At 39.2% G+C, this 22,900-nt stretch overlaps 1 protein-coding gene across 1 annotated transcript in view; it reads left to right on the forward strand.

Moving 5' to 3' along the window:
• The window catches only part of PCNT (pericentrin), a 69,433-nt gene that overhangs the window by 3,911 nt on the left and 42,622 nt on the right, over positions 1 to 22,900 (forward strand). The window contains exons 2-21 of the mRNA XM_062506669.1: positions 223 to 420; positions 1,818 to 1,868; positions 2,674 to 2,853; positions 3,671 to 3,814; positions 6,132 to 6,296; positions 6,598 to 9,036; positions 9,122 to 9,214; positions 9,422 to 9,598; positions 10,551 to 10,806; positions 12,639 to 12,697; positions 12,871 to 13,045; positions 13,640 to 13,776; positions 14,284 to 14,395; positions 15,310 to 15,342; positions 16,975 to 17,239; positions 17,469 to 17,556; positions 18,101 to 18,317; positions 19,236 to 19,474; positions 20,338 to 20,804; positions 22,002 to 22,578. Coding sequence (XP_062362653.1) covers positions 223 to 420; positions 1,818 to 1,868; positions 2,674 to 2,853; positions 3,671 to 3,814; positions 6,132 to 6,296; positions 6,598 to 9,036; positions 9,122 to 9,214; positions 9,422 to 9,598; positions 10,551 to 10,806; positions 12,639 to 12,697; positions 12,871 to 13,045; positions 13,640 to 13,776; positions 14,284 to 14,395; positions 15,310 to 15,342; positions 16,975 to 17,239; positions 17,469 to 17,556; positions 18,101 to 18,317; positions 19,236 to 19,474; positions 20,338 to 20,804; positions 22,002 to 22,578 — 6,072 coding nt within the window. The remainder of the gene's footprint in view (positions 1 to 222; positions 421 to 1,817; positions 1,869 to 2,673; positions 2,854 to 3,670; positions 3,815 to 6,131; positions 6,297 to 6,597; positions 9,037 to 9,121; positions 9,215 to 9,421; positions 9,599 to 10,550; positions 10,807 to 12,638; positions 12,698 to 12,870; positions 13,046 to 13,639; positions 13,777 to 14,283; positions 14,396 to 15,309; positions 15,343 to 16,974; positions 17,240 to 17,468; positions 17,557 to 18,100; positions 18,318 to 19,235; positions 19,475 to 20,337; positions 20,805 to 22,001; positions 22,579 to 22,900) is intronic.

The following is a 22,900-nucleotide window of genomic DNA, read 5'->3' on the forward strand; positions in this document are numbered from 1 at the left end:
GAAATGAGCATTTAGTGCTGGTGTGAGATTTGTTGCTTAACGGCACAGTTATCCAGTATGTTGTGAATGTGTGGAAAGTAGGCAGATAAAGCAGTTTTTCTGCAGATGTATATATTTTATCAAGACAGGAGCTCTGTCACCCATGACTGTGTTAATCTTGTGGTCCTGCTACTTTTTCCTTTCTTACCTCTCCCTGTACCTCTTGCAATCTTTCCTGAACAGTTTGCTTACTTCAGACAGCGAAAAGCAAAGGGCGACGTCGCGCAGTCGCAGAAAAAGGCGGCGAAGAGGAAGGGCTCGGCTGTCCACACGCATGACCTTCCGAAGGAAGAGCACCCAGTAGCAGCCAGAGATGCTGGCAAGGGCATAGAGGGTCAGGCTGAAGACACCAGCCTTCCAGAGGCAAGAACAGAGGCACAGGTAAATGTTAGTGTTTCTTGCCTTTGCTCGGCTCCATCCGCAGGTAACAAGTGTTGCAGGTGGTTGTTTTACTCAGGTGAGTGTTAGTGTTAGTCACTGGCACTGGCCACTGGCTGCCCTTGGGAGGTAAGTGATCTGGTGTTATTGTCCCTTCTAGTTTACTCTCTAACAAAGTGATGTCATTTACTGAGTGAGACATCACCACAGTATGGCCTAGGCAGGTGTTAGCCTCCTGAATTAAAGCCTTTCACCTTTCACTGCCATGGGCTTCTCTTTGGGCAGACTTAAGTTTACATGGCTGTGAATTCATGAAACAGCAGATCTGGACTGGGAGATCAACAGATTAAAAACTGCCAGAACCTTATAATCACATCATTAATTTGGTTTTGTATCACTTGGCTGGTTCGGATATGCTTAATGTTTTCTGAAAAACTATAATTTATTCCATCAAGCTTAGTAGCCACTGGAAAACCAGCATAAATGTTATTTCCACCCATTTGTTTAAAGTGTGACTTTGCTTGTGTCTGATGTATTTCAGTATGTATGTACTGATGACTCTGTAAAGGTAGTCATGTTCTCTGTGGAAAGAATTTTGGGGAGCTGGTGCCTTCTGCACCAAAAGCATCTCTCCATATGTTGGTATGTTTTCACAACATATCACAATAGCATCAAACTCGTGTGTTTGCAAACCTGCAATGATGGGGGATAAAATCTGTGTGTGTTATCCTGCCTTCTGTTGTGAGGGTATCCCCGATGCTTTCAGGATATCCTCAGCATAATTGTGAGTATTGCAAAGGCTTTTATGGGGCTACACATGGGTGTCTGCATTGAGGAAAAATGTGTTTTGTCACTCAGCCATAGCAGTGTCCTTGCTACGTTTGTGTGAGCTTAAATTGAAAAAAATAGAAATCACTTACTGCTACTGAGGAGCTTTTTTCAAAATAGCTGGTTTGTAAAGCAACTGGAATTCTAGGTTACCTGGAGAGGGTACCTCCAGGGAGACAGTAATCATTGGGAACTACTTCAAGCAGGATCAAAATGCAGGGAGAGCTGTGGACTGACTTTTCCAAATAATGCAATAGTCATCTTGGTCTAATTTTTAGTAGTAGATTAAAGATTGCTCAAATATTTGCCAGCTACAACAGCAGAGGATCAAGCATTGAATCAGTGTTGAGAATTAGCCCTAAATTTAAGTAGACATTACAATACTTTCGTTTGTTTGCAGTTTAGTTCATTTCACCATGAAACACCAGCTGGATTTAGCATAAAGTCAGTCTCTCACAACACAGATCTTTCTGGCTCATGTTTTAAGGTGTTTCCAAATTAATTTTTATTTTCCTTATTTTTATTTAAAATAGTTGTAATTAAGTGTTTGGGTTTTTTTGTTTATTTACCAGGGCAGCACTGATTTGTCTAGCTGGGAGCCACTGGATGATCATGCAGCTGAAGTAAGTGTGAAAGGATGTATCTTTAGTAAAAGATGCTGGATAGAGCTGAGAGAAGACTTGATAATTGGTTACTAAAGTGATTCATTGAACATGTTATCAGACATGATAAAACTGATAGGATTTTACTGTTTTATAAACCAGACATTTCTCTGTATGTACATGTACTAGCTGTGAAAATTGATTGCTAAGAAAATTGGGTTTTGTAAAATCATAGACTTTGCCCAGAGAAATTGGAATGTTTTTAATTTTTCCAATTGAATGTGGGTTCATTTTCCATTGTTTCATACAATGCAACCAAAAATATTCAAAACAAAATACAGTATCCTCTGTGATGATTGTAACAATGTTGCTCCCGAGAAACCACAGAAATTTCAGTTGAAGAGCTTTACATTGTTGTTTCTTGTTTGAGTGGACTGTTACCTAGTGAGATGGATGTAAAAGCTTTGTTTAAATTGGTAGTATTCTGCTTCCTTCCTCACAGCTGGAGGGAGGTATTTAAAGCCCAATACATGCCAAAATGGCATGTTGTCACCATTTGGTGCTATGGAATCACTCTACTTTTGTACCTTAAACTATCATGAAAATGTATTATCTGTGATCATTTTTAACTTGAAATTTTTAAGCATTAAGGACTTTATGTATGTAATGTTTCTATTAGATACAAAGTCCCAGTGTTGATTTACTTTTAAAGTAGAATTTGCCGAGAACTTAACTTTGAAGTTGAATTTGTTTTCAGACTAAGCACAAACCAGAAATGGTATTTTTAGTGAATAAATGCGTTTCTGGATTTTTTTTTTTTATGAAGAAAGATAGGATAAATTCTGCTGCAGAATACAGTGAGGCTGATGCTCAGATGTGTCAGGTGAGGATAGCACAGCTGGAGAGCAGACTGCTGGAGAAACAGGAAGCAGTGGAAAGACTCACTGTACAAATGGATGAGCTGCAGGACCAACTCACCCAGCACAACAATTCTATGCAGCTTCAGGTATGTTTCATAGAATTGAGTAAGGGGATAACACTACCTTATTTTAATCCTAAAAATATTTAAGCTGCAAGACTCAAAAACCTATTGTGTTTTTAAGTGAGAAGTACTTCACCTTGCTAACATGTAGTGCAAAAAGCAGCATTCTCTTCCAGAATATTAATAAAATACTTTGCATTTCTTTTCTTTTGCAGTTCTGTGTAAAGGTAAATTATTACCAGGTGCTTTCTGAGACTAGTTACTTTCCCCTTTATATATTCTTTTTCTTGTTCTAGGACTGGGGAAACAAAAGCATTTCCTGTTGGTGAGAAATAAAATGAAAAGATAAATGTTATTAACATAAAATAGAATGAAAGTATCTCATTAGCTTGCTCTCACATGACTGAAGGAAATTGGTGGCAGATAGGAAACAATTTAGGGGGTCCTAAGTATTCATTATATCCTTTTCAAAAGCCTGGTTGCTTTTCACATCAATTAAGAGCTACAAATTTGGAAGTAAAAATTCCAATTTCATTGCTGGTATCCCATAATTTCTTTTTAAAATCACTTTTGATGAAGTTTGTCATCTCTGAGATCAGTTTGACTCCTCTTCCATCATGCCTGCCATCGTCTTTGGACACAGAGACTTCTTTGGCACAAGTTGGTTAAAACTGAAATGTAACCACAGACTCTCCAATGCCTTTGCTTCAAGAAAATCTACTTGCTTCCAAATATGTTAATATTTGAATATTTGCTATTAAATTTAATATTAAAATAATTAAATTAAAATTTAATATTAAATATTTTAATGTTAAAAGTTCACTTCTTCTGAGCCCTGTAGGAAATGACTGTTCAAGAGCAGAATGAAATCATCAGGAAGTTAACAACCTGCCTTCAACAAGCCAGGAAAGACCGGGATGAGCTACAGGAAGAGGCTTCACACGTGGCTGGTCAGATCCATGATTTACAGCTCCAGTTACATCAGGTGTGCCTCCAATTTGTGTGTCCTTACAGAGAACAGCTTTAGACTAGGAGTGTAAAAACGTTGAGCTGATGACATAGCTCTTCATAGTTCAGTTTGTAGCACAGCAGTGAAGATGATTTCAGGGTTTTTTTCTGCTTGCTATGGAGAAGTCCTGGAAATATCCTCATATTTTCCACTTGCTTGCATAATGTTCTGAAGGTCATTGCACTTCTTTGTTCATCACTTAAGCCCTTGTTAGGGAGTCTTACTCAGTGTTGTTAGTGGTGTTACAGATCAAGTGAAAGCGTTAGGCAAGTCCTGCCTTAGGTTCAGATTTTTGGCAGCAGCTTGAATTCAGGTGAGGCACACCTAAATGAGTTCTGACCCCTGTAGGAAATGACAGCTCAATGAATATGATTTACTTACTCATAGACAGAAGATTAACAGACAATTGGTCTTAAACAGAATTCCATATTTTACAGGTTGAAACAAAGAACTACTAGTAAATTACATGAAACAATGCACAGCATAAAGGTACCTATATTATAGCTAGCAAAGAAATAGTAAAGATTAGGAGTCAATGTAACTTACCACCAAACTGATGATGAGGTGCACAGATTCCTTTCAGTCAACTCCCAAGAGAGCAACCAGAAAGAGGCATCCCAACTTTGGGGGAAAGCCCCATACATTTCCACAGAATGTGCAGAAGACTTGTGCCTTGTGAAAATTTGGTGTAGCTTTTATAGTTTGTAAAGTGTCTGTCAGTCAGAAATTCAAGCTTATCATCCTTCAATCTCTCTCCCAAGGCAAGATGTTTATTGTCAGCTGGGAATGTCACCTCCATGGTGCCAGAAATACCTCACTACCAGACAGATGTCTGGCCTGAGATATTTCACCAGTTGGCAAATTCTTGTGTGGGGGAAGACGCCCTGAGCTATTGCCCCAGCTGATAGGCAGAACAGATCAGCCCTTCTGTGGTAGGGGAATGTCCCCCCACAAGTGGTTTTTGGCCTGTACACAACTGCTGCTATATAATTTGGGTTTGCATGTGATCATTTGTCCTTTGCCAGAGAAATCTGAGTTTCTGCTTGGGCAGCTGGAACATCTCAGCTGTTAGACAGAAACTTCTTGTGCTGAGGTAATGGGACTTGGCTCAAAGAAAGAAATTTAAAATAACATGGTTCAAGCAGCCTATATGACACAGAGGAACCTGCTTCAGTGCAAAGGTTGATCATGGGTCTGATGCCTAGGTAATGAGATACACTGCAGCCTTTCTCTGCTTGAAAATGTATTTTCAAAAGTGTTTTGTTCTTTCTTGGTGATGTTCAGTGTTCTAGTGGCTGTTCTCTCTGACCCTATGGATTTATTGTCCTTGGAGCCTTGTAGAATTCATCAAAGAGAAATGTTTCTGTATAGTAACTGTTTCAGGTTTTCAGGATGAGAATTGGATTACCTTTAACTGGATTACCTATTTTAAAAGTCTGGATAGGAAGAGAAAGGGGTTTAAAAACCTTAAAAAGAAAAACTGAGACTTTTTAGTCCAGGAATTATTTTAAAGTTGCTTATGCCCTGAAAAATAAACTGTCTGCTAAATGAAATTCTGTAAAATAAGAAAAAATACTGCTTTATATCTACAATTCTGGTTGCAACAGCAAAATGTGGTAGAAGTGAAGGCTACTCAGCAGGTGTTTGGGATTTGCACCATAGCCATTGAAAGACAAGGATCAAGCCTCTAAATAGCATTTCAGGCATATTCTAAATAAGTCTAGTGAGATGATGCACATTGTGGAAGGATGACAACTTTGATAACAGATGAAAGCACTAATGCTGTCTTATATATTCTTCCTTGGTTTTAGCAACATATTGAAAAAATATGTTAAATAAAACACATTTTATGTTACCCTGGTGGGGGAAGTGTTTTCCTTTCATTTGAAGGAATGTGGAGAGGAAAAATCCTCTAGAAACTTCAGTAAATGAGCTGCAAATCCTTTGCAGAAAAGACTGGTTTTGTTCATTGTCCTCTTAATGGCATGTCCAGTCCATCAGAAGTTCTGCTTGGTATTGGAGGGATTCAGTATGATTTATTATGCCAGATTTATAGGTTCATAGTGTTAGAAAGTTCACCATAGGGATAGATTATCTAACATTTGCATCTTTTCAGTAAGTAATAGTATCTAAAACATGATGAGTGTTGTCTGCCTTTTTAGGATGATTTTTAGTCCTTGAGCATGAAAGCTTTAGGGTAAATCTGTAAATACACTTGCTTACAGTGAGTCTTGTGTGTGAATTGTTTGGATATAAACTTTCTCCTGACTGTGAGTGCCTTTTATGTGTCCAGGTTACTGAGATGCTGAGGAGTAAAAGTCTCAGGAAAAACGAAGGACTAGAAGTCCAGCAGCAAATGTCCTTGTTTCAGGATCATCTCAGAGAGCAAAATGCACACTTGCAGATACTGCGTGAGAAAGCACAGGATCTAGAAGTACAGCTGGAGTCTTCTCAAAAGGTAAAGACATATTTTATTTTTTTGGTGGTTGTTAAATTATTTCAAATTTGGTGATAACTTGAATTTGCTGGAGTGACATATTCATGGAAAAAGTATTTTTATGTAGAAATAAATTTATTGGGATTGTGATGGCTAACATATATTAATGAAACAGCTTAATGCCTGGTTTCTTTTAAGAATGTAACTAGTAGTGCCATAAATAGAAACCTTAAACGTTGTTATTTCTGAATGCAAATTAAAAACATGAGACTTAATGAAATTAAATCACTGCATATTTTATATGTAATGTTTTATTTTTAAGAATACCAAAGATAAAGAAAATCTGCTTGCTCAGATGGAAGAGGATATGAAAGATACAATACAAGAGCTACACAAAAGCATAGATGAAAAAGAACAATTTATTAAAAGTCTTCAAGATCTTCTGACATCAGAAAGATGTGGCTTGTCCATACTACAGCATACACTTTCTCTCCGGAACTCAGAAATAACAGAATTAAAAAAAGAAATTGCTTTATCCAAAGTGAAAGAACAGCAACATATTGAAGAACTGAAAATCAGTCATGAGAAGGATATTTGCAGACAGTTGGATAACTTGAGGAATGAGCTGGAGAAGTGTTACAGAAGAGAGATTGCAGAAGCCAAGCAGGTTTATGAAGAAGAAATTATTTTAAAATATAAAAATGATCTTGAACAGTTAAAGAAAGAACTCTGTGCTTTGAATTCTGAAAAGCACGTTCAGAATTTGAATGGCATAATAATTGACTTAAATACTAGGCTAAGAGAATCTGAAATTAGTAAAGAAAATTTGAAGAAGAAACTTGAAAACCAGCGGGAAGACTTTCAGAGGGAAAAATCTGAAATAGAAACTAAATACAAGGATTTAATCGATGGCCTTAAATATCAACTTTCTTATGCAGAAGAGCAAGCAAAGGAAGCCCAGAGATACAAAAAAGAAAAACAGTCCTTGAATGAAGAGATTCAGAAACTGAATTCCTACATCCAGGAATTAAATGAGAAGCGGCTTTATGAGGCTGAAAAAACTACAGATGTAAGGCAAAAGCATGATGGAGAGATTGTCTCCAATAAAAAGTTACTGGAATTGAGGGAAAACCAGATTTTATCAGGGATGTCTCAGTTGCAGGGAGTGCATCTTGAGGAGGTGTGGGACAAAGCACTTCAGTCAGAAGGTGGGGATGAGCCAGTGCATGGAGAGCTGGAGTTCCAGCATGACTCCTCAAGGGATAAATTAGAAGAAACAACCAATTTAGAGATCATGAAGGATAATGGAAGTAGTGAAGGGCAGAACCTGTCTGAAGGACCCTTGTCAGAGCTAGGGCTTTTCAGTGGTGATGAAGGTATATTGGCTAAATATCTCATTTCCACAGAAACTCCAGAGGACTCCTGTGTGTCCAGCTCTTCAGAGGGCCGTGCCATTGAAGAGAGCAGATGCAGCACATATGGGTTAGACCACAGTGTGCTCCTGGAACCCAGCAGAGGTTTTGTATCTTCTCCATTAAACTCGAGCCTTGATGAGGGGATGTGTCTTAGTGCCTTGGCTCAGGACATTTTTGATGAGGCAGAGCTGAGAGCAGAGGCCTTTGTTTCATATGTGTCAGATGGCTCCCTGCAGCAAAAGAAAACTGGAGACCACAGTGATACAGGGGATGATGAGATGATGTGTTTAGCAGAGAGACATCTGAAGCCAGCTGAACAGCTCCATCAGGAGTCAGCCTTGGAAATACCTTACCAGGACACCCAAGAAGCTGTCCAAAACTGGGAAAAGGCCATGTCTGAGCCCTCTCATATGCATGCAAAAGTGGAAGAAGAACATGAAGCACAGATCTGTTGTGAAAAAGAACTTCACCAAATAGAGAAGGAGAGAGAACTTGAAAATAAACTCATGCTTCTAGTAAAGCAGCAGGGTGAGGATGGAGGCCAGGCATCTCTAACACAAGTGTCAAACCCCTCTACCTGGCTAGAAATGGTGAAGGACCTCCAGGAGGAAAGAGACATGTTGATGATGCAGCTGCAAACTCAGGAGCACTTAGTGAGAGATGTTCAGGAGCAGAAAACGGCTTCTGATTCTGTGACAAGCAAAGGGCAGGCTCTTTTTAGCAGTCAGTTGGTGGCTTTGCAAAGCCAGCTTAATGCTCAGAAGGCTGAAAACCAGGAAATAGCAGAGCTGTTCAGTCAGAAAACTGTATCTGAAGAGACATTGCTAAAGGAACAGGAGTTGCTGAAAGCTGAAATCAGTAATAAAGAACAAAATCTAGCACTTCTGTTGAAGGAAAAAGCAGCCTTAAGAGAGAGACTATCCAGTGTGGAAGGGGATCTAGTGAAAGCAGAAAAAGCACTAGCAGAACATGCTAGCATCATTGAGGACCTTGAGAAAAACATCCACGAGCTTAATGCTGAAATGAAAAACATGAAAGAAATACATGAGTGTGAAAGACTGAGCCATGAGGACAGGTTGCACCTCAGCAACCAAGAAATTAATAAACTTACTGCTGAAATACAGGAAAAGACTACTGAATACAGTGAGGAAAAAAGGCAATTGACTGAAGAAATTGCTCAGTTGAAAAAGGCTCATTTGGAGCTTGAGGCTCGCTTGCAGGATTCCTGTCAGGCTGCCCAGGAGGCTCAGTCCAGGATGGAGAAGCATTACAAAGAGGAAATGGATAAGATGGAGACTTGGCACCTTGCTGAATTAACTGAAGTGAGTTTGGCACACCAGAGAGAGGTAGGAAGCCCTGATAACTGCAGGAGTCGTGGGATTTCAGAATGCTTAAGGTAGCCATTGCAAATGTTTGTATGCCTGTTTTCAGATAGGAGAGTTAAATGCTGAAATAAAAGACAAAGTGGAAGAACAACAGAAGCTGGAAGAAAAAAGAAAGGAAGAGATTGCTATAATAAAAAAGGTAAGTGCTATAATTTGGTTTCTTTTTGAAAAATAGTCATTTTGCATTGTCACATAAGCAGCGTAAGCATTTTAGAGACACAGAATTCTGTTGATTGATTGTTTCTGTGGTGGTTTTGATTTGGGGTCGGGGGGGAATTCTTGTTCCATAATTAGGGCTAAGGGAGCATATATTGAAGAAATCTTTTCATGTGAGTATTCTCTGCAGGTTCACGAACGAGAGCACGATCGGGAGATCTCTGAGCTGGCTGCTAAACACGCTGAGGAGATGGAGAAGCTCCGTGCTGAGCTCAAGGAAGAGCAGAGGCACCTTTTGGATGAACTCCAGCAGCAAATGGCAGCCACACAGAGAGCAGAGCATGAGCAAGCTCAGCTCCAGTCCCAGGTAAAAGCAGGAAACAGTGATTAATGCAGTTCTGAGCTGGCTGTTGATGATCTCCAGCACACACAGAAATCAAGGAGCCTTCTCCTTAATTTTTGTGATTATTACATGTGCTCTTTCACATGGTGCTGCAGCCAAAGAAAAAAGAATGTTCTCTTGGTGGGTGGGAGAAGAGATTTTTTTTTTTTAAGAGGCGTTCTCCAGAATCCTCACTGCAGTTATACTAACATTAATTCTAAAGGAAACTGGATGTTTAAATTGATGATTTTAAGACAGAAAATGCAGCTTTGTAATTTTTTTTGTCTTGGGAAGTTTAACAAGTAAATTTTATAAAGTATATAAACCCCCTCCCACTTTTTAATTATCCCACTATTAATAATTACGAATGCTTTCTTGCTAAGCTGAGGTGTGAAAATCTGACTTTTACTTCTATATATTTCCTGGGTTTTTGAACACTTCCACTAAATGCAAAGTGGAAATTGAAAGAATATGTCTAGTGTTAGTTGTGTTACAACCTACTGGTACACTGGTTAGTCTGCTTAAGAATTGAGAGGTGGTGAATTTTATTTCTACTTCTCCAATATCACTTAAAACTATTTTGTTAACAAATTATAACCAACAGCAAACATAAGGAGTTCTTTTAATAGACAGTGAAGGGCTGGGGTGAGCTTGTGCTCTGCTTTCATGTGAGGAAGTGGACAGATACAGCGTATTTTGTAGGAAATTAAGGGTCAGGTAAGAAAAGCCTTTTACATTGCACTGGAATCATTCAAATCTCATTACAGCATCTTATTTTAAGGTTTCTTTTAAGGGTCCTTGCCATAAAGAAGCACTCTCCAGGTATAGGAAGGCATAACTTAGATGTATTTAACAATCAAAACTGAAACCGGTTATGAAAAAGTGAGCACATTTCATTAGAGGGGAGGGAGAGAAACCCTTTTTTACTCCACTGCAGACACTGCACACCCTTGAACTGGAAGCTTTGCGCCTGACCTTAAACAATATGCACACCTCTCAGCTGGAGCTGACACAGTCCAACTTGAGGAAAGAGAAGGAGACAGCCCTCATGGAGCTGCGGGAGATGCTCAACGACAAACGAGCTCAGGAGGTAGCAATTCTGCAAAGCCGCCACCAGCTGGAGTGGGAGAAGATCAAAGAACAGTGTCTGAAGGAAAAGGAAGACCTTAAGTCCAAGTATCAGCAAGAACTAGGTATTAAAACTGAGGAATAAGTATTTTCTCCCTGCACAGGTTCCTGTCTTGGTGTAGAGCTGGCCTGTGAATGACAGCTGGTGTTCCCTCTGGTACGGGCAGGACTGCCACGTGCAAGAGTACATGTTTTATACACGAAAATGAAGTTGTGCAGACCTAAGTTTAATTGTTCTTCATCTGTAAATCAGTGCTAAACTGAACTACTTTCTTTCAGGAGGCTTTAGACCAAGTTCTCATAAAGAACTTGATCAGTGCAAGGAGTAGAGCTCTTACTCCTTATGTTTTGTCAGGGGTTTTCTTACCCTACTTTTCTTGCACTACTTTTGTCTTTCTGAGAAGATATGTGAGTACTTCTTGGCTTACCCTCTCAGTGTTAGGAATGAGTTGGGAAGGAGCTGAAAGGCTGGGTGAGAACCTGTAGCTGGGTGTCCTCTGAGCTGGGCTTCATATCCAGTTGTGTTGTGGCATAAACAGGAAGGCAGTTGCACCTCGCAGTACTGAAGGCCTGCTGCTGATGCTCTTGGCATTGTTTGGTAAATTTCCCTCCTTCCAGGTCAGACCATTTTTAAGCCATATGGCAGAGCTTGAGGAATTTCTGGAGAAAGGTGGATCTTGCAGCACTTGACTGAAGGAGTTTACAGAATCACAGGCTGGTAGGGGTGGAAGGGCTCTCTGGAGATCATCAAACCCCTGCTAGAGCAGCTTCACCCAGAGCAATTTGCACAGAGTTGTGTCCAGGCATGTTTTGAATATCTGCAGAGAAAAAGACTCCACAGCCTCTCTGGGCAGCCTGTTACAGGGCTCTGTTGCCCTGAGTAAAGAAGTTTTCCCTTGTATTTAGATAGATCCATGGGGAGTGCTGCTAGTTGCAGACCTCCAGCTGGACTCTGCGCTGCTCATCACACCCCTCTGAGCTCTGAAATAAGCTGTAGAAACCATTCCTTTAGTTGTCCTTCCCTAAGAGAAAGAGAACATTCATTTAAGGGTGTTTCTTTTTGACCTAAAAGTAGGAAACCATTTGTCGCCACCAGTAGTGCAGTGAACTGATAGCACAGTGGGATTTGGGAGCAGGAGGAGGTCAAGATACAGTTCTAATATCAATGCTGTTAAGGTATGTTTTGGCAATGTAACATAATACCTAAGTTTTCATTTCCCATGGAAAGACTTGAAATAATGGTTGCATATTTTAAACTATTAAATATTATAAGTAAACCTGGGCAACAGTGCTTTGATGCTGTGGGAGGGTGGCTGATAGGCCTTTACAGGGTTCCTGCAGATCAAAAAAGGAGGCTGAACAAGAAGCTGGAATTAATCGAGGGAGGAGCTGGGAAGGAAGAATCTATTGGTGTCAGTGATAACTGAGCAGCTAGTGGCATCTGTCTTGCTGTCTTTTTTTCCTAGAGATTTGTAGAAGAAGTTTGAAGTTTCCTACCTGCTGCATGCTACTCCTCCTTTCTAGAGATGATTCTGTGCTCATGGCGGTGCGCAGTGAAATGTTAAAATTACATCAATAGGTCATTTGAATTCATATCTTAAGGGTTATTTTTTAGTATCATGTTCTCTGTAGACTTAAGCAGGCTTTACTAATTAAATTGAACTTTACTTTGAGTTGTCTTTGCAGCTGTAAGCTCTAGAATGTTTTCTAAAATGGAATTGAACTAGTAGGATGTAACATAACAGCAAGTGTGGATAGAACCCAGCATCTTACCCTGCTCTATGCCTGCCCATTGAAGTCCTGAGTTTGATGTTGAAAATTGTATTCTCATCCATATTTCTGCTTATCATTAAATATTATTTTACATAAATTTATTAATAAGTGTTTTATTTCACAGTTGACCAGAGAAAGAAAATAGAATTGGAAATGGAAGAGACACATGTCCAGGCATTAGAGGTACAAATTCTGTTCTTTATACAAGAAAAAAATAAAACTCCTTTCAGAAGACAAGAGCTGGAACAAGTCCCAGATCTGCTACACATTTATTGTAAAGGACAAATAAATGGAGAAAAGATTATTAATTTACTGAACATATTTGCTTTAATATAATGCATGTCTTACTCTCTTAGACCCTCAGAAGAGACTGGGAATTAGAGTCTGATAGACGTTTAAAAGACGTGTGTGAGGAGCTGTGTGAAAAACATGAGACTGAGATGATTGCACTGCAGAAATCTCTGGAAATGGATTTGGAAAAAGTCAGAGCAGAGCTGGGGCTTCTTTCTGTTGAGAATGTACAATCTAAAAGTGAGTATCATGGTCTGGGAGGCAGCTGTTTTGTTGAACAGTGACATAGCTAAGTGATTTTACAACATGTATAATAGCAAATCCAGGATGTCTTTATGTAGCCTTATGTAAAAACTGGGATGATGGCATGAGACTGTCTAGACAACAGGTTGTAAATAAAAAATTGTTTAAAACTTGAATAGCATTGTTGCATTTTCACTTCCACAGAGTATGGGATGCAGGTGAATATTAAAGGGAAGTGCTGTTTTGCTGCCATCTGAAAACCTGTTTTGACAGTTGCTGAGTTAATCAAAACTGATGAATAATAATAGAAGCTTTTTCTAACAAAAAATTGCATTTGGATTTTGTATAGTTAAGTTGTAATGGAATGAATTGTTGTCTCTTGGCTACCTTACAGTGTGGGATGCAGAGAACTATGAAGCAGTGCATAAAAATGTTTGACTTTCAAATACTTTACTGTCCAGGCATTTCTGTGATTCCCTGAAAGTTGGTGCTTAATCTAGAGACATGCATTTCTATTTTTGTTGCACAGAAGTTGTACAGGTTATTGATTAATCAGAATAAGGGAGTAACAAAACTAATTTTTAATTTTAGTGAAATGTATGGAATTGGAGAAACAACACCAGTTAGCCATCACCAAATTACAAGAACAGCTGCAGGCTGAACATAACCAACTCCTAGAAGACATTAAAAGGAAAAGCCAAGAAAAAGAACATGGCCTTCAGAAGGAGGTAAATTACATTTCCTTAGTTGTTTAGAGTAGTTGATTACTCTTTATGTAACAAAAAACTGGACCATATGCATATCCTTTGGGTGACCTGTTTGAATTTAGGGACATTTTTGAAAAGCAAAATGAAGCAGTTAGATACTCTGGGAATTTCCATAGGAGTTCAAAACCTTTGGCATGCAGTTACCTTTATGCCATTTGGTGCCAGCTCTTCCTCTGTATTTATGTTCCTAATTTTCTGGTTCTCACATTTAATGTCTTATTTTTCTGGCCAAAGAAGATAATTATAGCATCAGGAACAAATTCTTCCATCTCAGAAGAGTGGGTGTAATAGTTGAGATGCTGCTACTCAGTATCTCTGATACTGTCAGGAGCTGAGAGTGGTGTTGCCACTGTTTCCATCTATTTCTGACAGAAGTGTCCCTTGCATGTAAAATGAGCCCTGAGAAAGAAATTGTTTAACAAGTTGTGGTGGTTTTTTTTGTTTTGTTTTGAACATGTTTTTTTGTAGCTGGACCAACTTCAGATGGAGCATGAGCAACTCAAGGCTCAGTCACAAGAAGAAATCAGGCAGCTTTGGTCTCAGCTTGACAGTACCCGAGCAAATCGACAAGAGCTAAGTGGTACGTTCAAAACTGACACATTTTATTTTTTGCCTTTTCTTCATGCAGAAGTGCACATTATTGACACAAAATGCTTTTAACTGTGTGCCAGTAACACACAGGAAGGCCACAGTGTCAGTGGGTTGTAGCCCAGTGGTCTCTATTTTGAGCTGAGTCAGTGTTAGATGACAGGTTCTGCATGGTATGACTGTGAGGAAAAGCTTCCCCTGTGTTTTTCCTTTCCCTTTCCACTCCCTTTCTGCACACTATAAAAACCTTGAGTGAAAACTAAAGGTTTTTCATCAAAATATCAAATTAAGTATCATGTAATTGAAAACTGGAGAAAATGCTGGTCAGTGTGATAATGTGCTCCTGTTTGTGTTTCAAGACTCAGGTGTAATATTGAATAAAACAGCCAGTTTTGCAGTGCAGTGGTTGGAGATGGCATACACTTTTGAAATAAAATACAATGTATCTTAGATATGTCTGCACAGACATGTGCAACACGTGAAGAACTTTTGAGGAATAAAAAAGCAATCTGGAGACCATGACTCTGCCAGTGTTCTCTTTGTGTTGAGACTCTAACATGAGGTTCTTGAGTTCTGCTGGGGTAGTTACAACAGAAGGCACAAGTAACATACTTCAAATACTATTTCAGATTTTCTGAATAATACAACTGTAGGTAGCTTTTGAATTAGGGTATTGTTTGGTTTGGTCATACACTAAATAAGTAATTTTTTCTATTAGGCAGACTTTACCTTGGCTATTTCATCTTTGTTTTGCTATTACTGAATTATAGTACATAGCACTATATGGTACTTGCTGGAATTATTCTCTGTAGCCCTAATCTTTAACCCTTTACATGTCTTTCCATGTTTCTAATGACTCACAATCCCATTCTTTGGATCCTTTCTGTTTCTTCATCTTTTTTGAAGGTGGTGGGACCAGAATGCAGGCCCATGATCCAAGTAAGAATCTCTTTTGTTGTGTAAGGTCTTGAAGGTGTTTTGTTTTACTCTACTGTTCTTCATTTGAGTGATGGTTTGACCATGCATTTGGATCGATGGTAGGATTCAAATCACAGCAGCTGCATGATGTGATTGCTGCTCTGGTTGAAGAATGACATGCCATTTCAAAACAACAAAACACTCTTTTGGCTTAGTTTTGTGCTAGTACGCTTTGCTGGTTAGGCAAAACCTACCTGTGTCAGGTTGGACTTCCCTTCCCTATAGCATTGATGGTCACTTGTCCCTTGATTCCCCTGGTCCCCATGCCTGGCAGCTTCTCCCTTCGGAAGCATGGACTTACTTCACAGAATCATGGAGTGTTTTGGGTTGGAAGGGACCTTGAAGATCATCTCATTCCAACCCCTGCCATGGGCAGGGACACCTACCACTACCCAAGCCCCATCCAACCTGGCCTTGAACAGTTATTTCTTCTCTTCCTCTTTCTGTTTGCATTTGTGAGAATTTTTTCATGCCACATTTGCATTTTCTGGTTTGCTACACAAAATCGGTTGTGTTGCTCCTGGATGGCATCCTCTGTTTCCATCAAGGTTTCTTAAGTTTCTCTTATGTAACATAAGCAACTGCTTTTCTCTGGGCAAGCTGTTTATTTTCAAGGAACTTCTCCAAGTTCCTTCATGAAATGTATTTCCCTCTTCGGTTGATTCTTTGGGGATTTAACTAACGTGAATTATTTGGAAGATTGAGCTATTGGGAAAACTTATCTCTCTTGAGATTTTTTTCCCTTTTTTTGTACCTTTTAATTTCCCATAACAGTGCTGCTGCTTTAATACAGAAGGTGAGGAAGAAGGCTGTCAGAGGGCTAATGAAAAGGCTGCAGTGCTTGCTGGCTGTTGTTCTCTCTCTCTGGAAGGAGGGCAGCTTGCTGTACCAGGCTTGGTAGCTGTACCAGCCTTGGTAGCTGCTTTTTACTGCATTCCTGTTGTATTATTCTTGTTTTATTGGTAGATTCTTTTAATCCAGTCAGTTCAGCCTCTGAGCACACAATGGATAGCAAATCATTAAAATTATCAAGAAATTATTTTATTTCCCTTCCTGTGATTCTTGGTTTTCTGCACAGTTTATGTTCAATTGGGTTTTGTTTGGGTCGTTTTGCCTGGAGCAAATAAATGTTCTTAGATAATTTATTGCTTCTGGGTGCTACAAAAGCAAGCAGGTGTGAAGATGGAGCAATAGTGCAGGACTCTGCTTGTTACCAGCCTAGTCCTGGACTGCAAGAAAACGAGGAGAGCTAACGGTGTGTTGGTGATTTTGATTCTTAGCATGAAGATGGTTTCTCTGAATGCAGTGTAACTTTCAATGTCTTCAGAGGAAGGGAATTTTTTCTTTCAGAAGTTCATTTTTTCTTACCTCGTTGCTACTTCCAGCAAATGGTTCTTGCCTCAACCTGTGATCTGTGCCTTTTATGACTGCGATTGAAAAGGGAGTGGCTCCTGGTGTTTTTAGTGGAAATATTAATGGGGCAATGCCATTCCTAAACCACTGACACTCAGCAACTGAATCCAATCTTCACAGAATGACTTAGCCTAAAGAGACGTATTCTTAGTGCTTGTGTTGGTTTTGTCTCCATTCCAGAGCTAAAAGAGCAGCTCCTGGCTCGAGCATCCCAGGTAAAAGACATAGAGTGTTTAAAACTGGAGTTTGAACAGCAGCGTCAGCAGAGAGACAGGGAGCATGAAGCTGAATTGGAACAACTGAGACTTTATTTTGAAAACAAGTTAATTGTTGCTGAAGAAAACTACAAAGAAGAATTGGATTTGTTGCATCAGAGACCACAGGAACTGACGGAATATTCACTGTCAGAGTTGGAAATGAGCCAAGATCAAGCAGGAAACATCAGGTGATCTGTTCTTTTCCCTTTCATTTTATGGCAGCAAGCTTAAATTTTATTTTGTTTTAACATAAAAGATGATGTTAGCCTATTGGGATTCAGCATTGGGTGATGGCCCAGTCCTGAGCAGTTGTTAATAGTTTTTGCTTAATTTCAGTACTATACCATAAGTCCATTAATTAAATTTAACTTGATTCATGACATGTCACAGTCTTAAACTTTAAAACCCTTTTCTCAGTTCTTCTGTCACACCTCTTGAAGAGACTGCTGAGAAAGAGAGAAGTGTTGCACTTGGTCAGCTAAACCAACAGCTTGAACAACAACAGGTAGGATTTTTGATATATTAAAAGTTCTAATGTTCTTTATATGACCTGTATGAAAACTGATGTCTGATTCCTGCCTCTTACCAAGAGTAAATTGATTTCAGATGTTTAGTAGGGCTTAATTATTTTTGACAAGAATGTTGTAAACTACCAACCTTAAATAGCTCTCAGCCTCAGAGAAGCTGTAGAGTAGGACAGCTGAAACAGTGCTCTGTAATTTTATGTGCTGTTTGGGTTATCCTGTGCTGAGTAAGGAGCTTCTCAGTTCTTCTACACAAGTGCAGAATGCATGGTGTTTCTCTCTTCTGTAGTTCTGCTAGTAATTGTGCCTGTCCTTGTTCTCTTCAAGCCAAGATGCTAATTTGGCCCTCTTACATTTATGCCCCTATTTTCATGCACCTTGCTGCTAACTGAAGATCTCAGCATTTTAGCTCAGCTTGTTTCAAGTTGGCTAAGAGTTTGGAATTTTCCTTTCTCTCATTGAAAGATTCTCATCATGGTTTCTTGAAGGAGCTAAAGATCTCTTTCTAACCCTTTATTTCTGTAGGAAGAATTTGCCTGTTTGCAACTACAACTTACAGAACAGCACAGGCATGAATTGGATTTCTTAAGATCCTCCCTTGCACTTCAGTATAAAGAGGACCTGATGAAAATGCAGATGGATCTGTCAGACAAACATGCCACAGAAATTGAGGCCATGAAAAGAAACCATTGTTTAGAACTTGAGCAGCTCCATGCCCAACTTTCAGAAGAACATTCTAAAGGTAGGATGGTCTGACAGACTGGGAAGGGAAAGAGTAAGCTGCTTATGTGGCTTGTATTTTTCTTTAAACAGGCTTATCTGAAGAAGTTTTAAACTTACTAGTTTACCCTAAGCTATGGGGAACACTTAACAGATGTTAATCCCTTTCATTGAGCACTTATGGGCACGTTGAGTTGCCTTTCCAAAGATGTGGTGACCTGAAGTTGTTTATTCTGTAGTAAAAAACTACAAGAACTGTGGAGCAGTTGCTAAAAGGAGTTGATCAGATTTCCATTTTTGATGCCTTGAAGGGCATTATCATACAAACATTTGGACTAACAATACATAGCTTAGTTAGCCAATTCAACATACATGGTTATAATTGTATTCCACTGTATGTTGGTTAAAAGGATTAGTAGAGCTTTTTTAATTTGCCCTTATTTCTTATATTGAATTATTTATTTTTAACACTAGAGAGGATATCAGAACTGGTTAAATTAGAATGTTTATAGATATTTGTCCCATCTGACTTTTGGGGAAATGCCTTGTGCAAATACGATGTGCACAAGAGGAGATAAAACTTCCATAAATCTGCCATTAGGTTGTCCAGAAAGAAACTCTGCTCCTCTGGCTGTTGCAGATCAGGAGGGAAGTCCTGCCACAGGTTTTATGATCATTCTGTGTGTTCATACTGGTAAATTCCCTAGGTGGTAATAAAATGGAAGAGAGTGTAAAATCATCTAGCTGAGCAGTTCTCCTTGTCCTGTAGTTAGCATGGCTACTGCTAAACTGTACAGCTGACAATATTCAGCTTTATTTCTGTGCACCAATAGGAGCTGTTAGGATAAATTCCAGAATGTCTGTCATTTTATTCTCTGGCTTGGATTTTATTTTTAGGTTTTTTTTCTTCTTTTTTTTTTTTTTTTTTTTCTCTTTCCAGAAATTGCCAAACTGTGTCTGCAGAGTGCTCAAGATGTAGCACATCAGGTTGAGATGGAGGTGGCTGAGCGAGCGTCTGTTTTGGAGGAAGAGCACAAAGCCAAGCTCACTCTCTCCAACTCTGAGAAACAGCATATTGCAGAGCTCTCAGAGGAAATCAGGCATTTAAAGGAAGAGATTATAAGACAAAAAGATTCTTTTGAGCAAAATGAAAAGCATCTGAAGGAAGAAATGGAAAAGGTCATTTGTACTACAGAAATGTTTTGTGTAGAGTTGGGCAAGCTCCAGCCTGCTGGGAAGGCCAAGGGAGGGAGAGGCAGCATTTTCATTTAAAAGTCCCTGGTTTGAGGATAGCAGCTTTAAATGGACCTGCAGGGTTAGACACAAATTCTGGAATACACTTCTCTTTTGGTGTAACTCTTGTACCTCTCAGTCTTAGAGTTGAGACAACCATACTGTCACTCTTATATGTAAAATCAGCTGTTCTATCTGAGGATAAACGTAAATTCATTGCTTAAATTGTTGCATATTTGAATGCTTATGAGAATTAGATGGGTGAAGCTCTTATTTATTAAGTCCTCATTTCCACCCTTTTTAAAAAGCCATGGATATGTGTATCCTTTTCCAGGCTTAGAAACTGATGGAGAAAGCCAGTCTTTATTTTGCCTTCTGTCACTGAGCAATCATTTGCTGCTTTGGCTTCTGTTTTCATGCTACATGCTTTTTACGTGGCTTTTAAAAGGAGAAGTTTAAAAGGTATTTTTTATTCATGCCTAATATAAACACCTAAGTTGCCCACAGCTGTATAAGTTGAACTCCTGAAAAGAAGATAAGTGGCCTCAAGAGAAATCAACATAGAGTACCATATTAATGCTAGAGTTCTGCCTTAATTTTGTCTTGTCTTCATAACTCAGTTCGTAATAATGCATTGAATTTAATGCATGTCAGTTTGTAAATTGTCATTTCAGCCTTACTTTCATTAGGAAGGGTTACTTCCCTACAAGAACTTAACCTTTCCAAGACCTTAAATGTCTGAGAGTGTTTACTTCATGCACTTCAGCTTGGTTTCGGTGGTTTATTCTTTTAAACAATTGTCTTCACAGGTAAAATATAAAATTGCTGAGGATCACAAAAATGAATTAAGAGAAGAAGTCCAGAAAATAGAGAATATGTACAAAGAAAAAGAGAAGAAATGGCAATGTGAAAGTGAGGCCCAGAGAATCCTAGCAGAAGAGAAGTTATCACTATTGCAAATAGAGCTGCAAACCAGAGCAGAATCTGAGAAGCAGAACTTACAAAACCAGTTTGAACTCCGTGAAGCTGAAATGATTCAACTTCAAGATCACCAAGCTGCTAAAATTCTAGAGCTGGAGAAGCTGGTGAAGGAGCAGCAAAACAACTTGCAGCAGCTGGAGGACAGCCTTGCAGGTGCCCAGGCTGTGCAGAAAGCCCAGCAGGAATATGAAGCTGACCTGGAGGCAGCCAAAGCCCTCATGGCAAAAGAAATGGAAAAGGCCACGCTCTGCCTGCAGGAAGAATGTGCACTGAAACTCCTGGAAGCACAAAACAAGTAATTTTCCCTTTCCCCTCCCATTTTTAGAGTTGCTTTGTCTTACTTTAATGAGTGATAGTGCAAGATAGTCACTTGATGGCACTATCTGGCTGACATATGTGAAGCTTGCTGTCCCAGGGAGCAGCAGTGTTGTCTGTTGGGATCTGCTGGAGAATTTGCCTCATGTTAAAATCATTCCATCTAGTCTAGTAAGTAAAATAAAGTGTAGTCATGTTTTGCCTGCTAAGAGTATGGCACAGCTGGAAATCATATACCAGCCTTCAAAGAGAAGTGTGGTAGCATCTGTAAGTGGAAAAATTCTCAAAATGTTTTTAAACTATTCAAATGAATCTAAACAAGTTTTCCTGGTGAATGAAGTTTGTGCTAACCATTGAATGCTGAGGTTGATGTGGCCTCCTTTGGTTTTCTTCAGTGCTGGTTAGATGCCTGGAACCTACTGTTTTTCTTCCTCTTCCTTCACCTGTTGTTTCAAATGAATTAAGGGAAGTAAACAACCACATGTTGGTATTTGCATGTATTGCTTCAAATTTATCCCTTCTTCCCTCCCCAGAAATATGTTCACAGAACAATACAGGAGAGCTAATTACTATAAGGAAACACTGAAAGAAGCAGCTTAACTTTTAGTTAACTGCTTGTTTTTTTTCAGTTTTGGTATCTGCATGCAAAAATACTGTAGTTACTGATTGCAGTAAATGGCAGTACTTCAGATACTAAATCTTCTGCTTTAAGGAGAACTCAGCTGGCTTTGGAGGAGCCCCCGAGTATCCCACATACACCTCCACAGTGGTTTTATGTCTGCCTTTACCAGATATTTTTAGAGGTATTTGTTATGACAGTTCATTTATTTGCAGACAACACATTTGAGATTTAGCAATGTGGACACCATGAGATACTGTCATGGCAGAATTTCTCAAACATGGTGCTCTGTATTTTTAAGTTAACAGGGGTGCCAGTTTTTCTAGTAATAACCAGATACTCCCAAGTGACATTGCAAGAACCTTTAATTATGTGGCTATGAAATCACTGTTATAGTTTGCTTTGAGTTTAGTTCTGTATTTGAAACATAAGTAAAACTTGTGGAGGCTAAGTGAGGTCTATTTATTTTCCTTGGGTTATTATTTATTAGCTCAATTATTTAAAAAAACAGTGGCTTTTTTTGACAATAGTCTCCTAATTTTCTTGGAAATAATACAGGTTTATGGAGGAACACAAAGCAATGACTCAGAAATTCACAATGGACCAAGAGATTCTTCTCCAAAAGCTGAAAAAGAAACATGTGGATGAACTGGAACTCCAAAGTCAGCAGTTACAGGAGAAGCATAAGCAGCAGATTTTGTCTCTAACAGCTGATTTTCAGGCAAAACATCAAGCTGAAATTGAGACACTTAAATCTACACTGGAAAGTAAACAGCAGCTTCATCTTGAAAGCTGTGTTGCTGAACTACAGGCAAAGCATCAGGCCCAAATCGATGAGCTGGAGGTTAAACACTTATCCAATCTGGATTCCTTGGAGTCCTCCTACTTATCTGAAATTCAGACTGTAAGAGATGAGCACAATCAGGCTCTGGAGAAGCTCCAGCTGCAGCACAAGGAGCAGCTCCAAGAGCAGGATAAGATGCATCAGGTACAACTGCTTCAGCAGATTGAGATGCTGAAATTAAAGCATGCCGAAGAACTTCAGCTTTCCCTAAATAATTTGAAAATTGAGCTAGCTACTGTTAATATGGAAAAGCTTAAAACCATGGCTCTTGAAGCAGAAGAAGCTCATAAGGTGAGTTAGAAAGAAAACCTGGCATAGGAGATGACACATTGTGTGGGATCACCTTTTCCTTTGTTCTCAGGGGATATTTTCACCACCTCTTTGTGCCAGCACTGATGCATTTGTGTGTGGCCATTTTATGAACTGAAACAAGAAACTCTGGCTGAAAATTAAATCCATCTGTTGCTTCCTGCCCCAAATGCTCAGTCTAATGAGTCTTCTATATCAATTTTGGAAAAGGTAGAAATTAGGGGTTTTTTTAATGTATTTAAGGTTGGAGCATCTCCATTTTGTGGCTCAAACTACTCTCCCCAGTAGAGCTATTGGCTAATTC

Source organism: Cinclus cinclus, chromosome 21 (genome assembly GCF_963662255.1).
Source record: "Cinclus cinclus chromosome 21, bCinCin1.1, whole genome shotgun sequence".
In the NCBI taxonomy this organism is placed as follows: Eukaryota; Metazoa; Chordata; class Aves; order Passeriformes; family Cinclidae; genus Cinclus; species Cinclus cinclus.